The sequence below is a fragment of the Chaetodon auriga genome, chromosome 12 (genome assembly GCF_051107435.1).
Source record: "Chaetodon auriga isolate fChaAug3 chromosome 12, fChaAug3.hap1, whole genome shotgun sequence".
NCBI classification, from domain to species: Eukaryota; Metazoa; Chordata; class Actinopteri; order Chaetodontiformes; family Chaetodontidae; genus Chaetodon; species Chaetodon auriga.
Genome location: NC_135085.1, coordinates 9,572,557 through 9,575,793, shown reverse-complemented (window position 1 = coordinate 9,575,793; position 3,237 = coordinate 9,572,557). Strand labels below are relative to the sequence as shown.

General features: G+C 44.4%; 1 protein-coding gene across 1 annotated transcript; it reads left to right on the top strand.

Moving 5' to 3' along the window:
• The first annotated feature begins 203 nt into the window (after positions 1-203).
• LOC143329628 (neuromedin-U receptor 1-like) lies at positions 204-3,237 on the top strand. Its single transcript, XM_076745616.1, has 4 exons — positions 204-330; positions 1,253-1,971; positions 2,373-2,606; positions 2,848-3,237. Exons 2-4 carry the CDS (start codon positions 1,269-1,271, stop codon positions 3,156-3,158), a joined length of 1,248 nt encoding a protein of 415 aa, XP_076601731.1. The 5' UTR covers positions 204-330; positions 1,253-1,268; the 3' UTR covers positions 3,159-3,237.

Sequence of the window (3,237 nt, the reverse complement as noted above, 5' to 3'; positions counted from 1 at the left end):
AAAAGAAGCTCAACTGAAGAAGAGGGAGAGATGGAGGAGGTGGTTAATGGTCGAGGCTGCAAGCAAGATGCCGTGGTGATGGAGAATGAGAAAGAGAGAGAAAGAGAGAGAGAGAGAGAGAGAGAGAAAGAGGTGGGGTGACTCAAATACGGGAAGTCAAGGCAGCTGTGATGCACTAAAATACCAAAGCAGGCAAGATAAAGTGCCAGAAAAACTAAGTGCAGGCTGCAGAGAAATATGATGATCACACCTCTTTTCACATTTCTTCAAATCTGGTTCATCTTGTAAAGAAGAAGAGGATAAAGGCCTCAAGGAACCCACAAAGTCCAGGTATGTTTTTTCTTTTCTTCCTTCAGTTTTTTGTTCTTGGCATTAAGTTATCTTAATAACTCTGTAGAACTGATAAACACATCCAGTGTGGAAATCTAAACAAAAGCCTCTAACAGGGTCAGTATTCTGCTGAACATGAATTCCTAAGAAGACAACAGTGTGGCAGCATATTAAACTACTTTTTTGGTGGAAGGCAAGAGTATATATCAAGCATATTTAAGAAAATTATAGAAGTATTTTTTCTAGCATAATACCATGTCTAAGGTTAGGAGAACATGACAAGTTGTGTCGAACATGTTAATTATTACTGGCGTGGTGATAAGACATATATACATTTATGCCTCAAACTGGCAGGCTGCTTTTTGTCTGCATGTTGCTTCCAGTTATGAGCGTAGTTCCTCTCTAGTTGCTATAGTCGAGAGCTAAGTTTCAATCTGGTGTATGCTGGAGCAATCCATTGTTCCTGTGATCTTCCATTTTTTTCCCCATTAAAGGGGATGGAGTTTTTCCTTATCTGAGCTGAGGGCTTAGGACAGAGGGTGTCGTACAATGTACAGATCGTAAAGCCCACTGATGGGAATTGTGATTTGGGATATTGGGCGGTAATAATAAAAATGACATGACTATGAGAGCTGGTCAATTAAAATTTTGATATAACTTCATTATGTCATGCCTTTAGGAGATTGTTTTTTGTTGCAATTCATAAACATAATAGTGAGAAACCATTGCTTTCCTCCCTTTCACAGTCCAACAATGATTTAGTGTTTGAAGAAAAAAAAGAGCTCCCTCCACAGCCTCAGAGGACATTATAGAAGTCTCTCAACAGGCCTAAGGAGTACCTTGTGATGAGTTTACTTCATTTGTAAAATTGATGCACCTTTAATTTCCATTTTCTCCTCTGCATTATATCCTTTGTGTTTAGATACCGAGTAACCGTCATGCCAGTCAACAACATGCCAGAGCTGAACTGCTCTCTTGCAGCTCTTTTCAAACCCGGTGCCACAGTTTTCAATGACGTAGGCTGCCCTGAGGCTGCTGTGGTGTGTGGGATGAATATCTCCTGGGTGTTGGCTAACGCTACTGTACAAGATCTGGATGACATGTGTTTGAGCGAGGATGAGTACCTGGCCAGGTTTCTGGGGCCTCGGAGGTCCCCGGTGTTCCTTCCTGTTTGTGTCACCTACCTCATCATCTTCTTGGTGGGCGTTCTGGGCAATTCCTTGACCTGCATGGTCATTTTGCGGTACAGGGTGATGCAGACTCCCACCAACTACTATCTGCTGAGCCTGGCTGTGTCTGACCTGCTGGTGCTGCTGCTGGGTATGCCGTTAGAGCTGTATGATATGTGGGAGAACTACCCCTTCCTGCTTGGGGAAGGAGGCTGCTACTTTAAAACCTTCCTGTTTGAGAGCGTCTGCTTCGCCTCCATCCTCAATGTCACAGCGCTCAGCGTGGAGCGCTACGTGGCAGTGGTGAACCCCCTCAAAGTCAAACACATGACCACACGTGCTCACGTCAAGAAGGTCATCCTCATGCTATGGGTGCTGTCCATGCTGTGTGCTGTGCCAAACACCAGTCTGCATGGCATTGAGGTGCTACCGCCAAGGTTTGGACGACAGTTTCCCCGATCTGCTATCTGCTGTACGTATAGAATTTTAATTGGATTTTTGCTATTTTTAGGTCTACTGCCAAGCTATCAGCTCTTTGAGGCTAGAGGCTACGTCAAAATGCTAACATTCATCCTCTGGCCACCGTGAATATCAATACCAAAATGTCATGGTAATCCATCCAAATGTTGTCAGAAAATTTTATTAAAAAAAACCAAAAATGTCAACCTGCTGATGTGATCCCGTTTTCAAGGAGTGTTGGTAGAAATCATCTCTCAGGACCACAAATGTCTGTCCAAAATGCTACAGATCAATCACCATCCCCAGAGCAACATTGTTAGCATGGCTTACAACAGCTAAAAGGTTCTGCAATAGTATATGAAGCTATAATACCCATGGTTCACCTACCCTCCTTTGTTACATCTCCGTCCCCAGGTATGGTCAAGCCCACCTGGATGTACAACCTGATCATCCTGATTTCCACGGTGGTCTTCTTCCTGCTCCCCATGCTGATAATTAGCATTCTCTACCTGCTCATTGGCTTGCGGCTGCACACGGACAGGGTAATGACCGTGGCAGACAGCACTTGTAGCTTTGGACCGGAAAGTCTCTCCAGGTGCCAAAAGGAGAAGATGAGCAAACGCAACGTGCAAGTTACCAAAATGCTCTGTAGGTGTCATTTCAGTCATTCATTGTTCCGTACGCATCTGTTGTTTTTCACACAATTTTTCTGTTTTACTGGCTCAGCTTTGTCTCGTTGAATGGATTGACATCATGAATCTCAGCATGTCTAAGAATATCACGGGTTTATGCAGTGTGTGTGTGTGTGTGTGTGTGTGTGTGTGTGTGTGTAGTGTGTTGTTGTCAGTCAGTCTGTCATTCACGTAAGCTGTCCATCTGGCCTGTCCAGGTGTGCTGGTGGTTGTCTTTGGCCTTTGCTGGGCTCCTTTCCATGTGGACCGCTTGATGTGGAGCTACATTGACACCTCTTCTGAGCAGCACCAACAGGTCTTTGAGAGCGTCCACGTCGTCTCTGGGGTCTTCTTCTACTTGAGCTCTGCCATCAACCCCATCCTGTACAACCTCATGTCCACAAGGTTCAGAGAAATGTTCAGTCACGTCACCTGTTACTCTAACAGCTGGCAAAGACGCTCCAGTTTACAAATGACCCAACGCAGCACTCTGAGTGAGAAAATGCCAAACAGTACAAAATGGACTTAGACTCTTCTGAGCCTGTCTGAGCCAAACGAAGTCCAAGAACATTATTTACAGATTTCAAAACACTGAATAAATTAGAGCA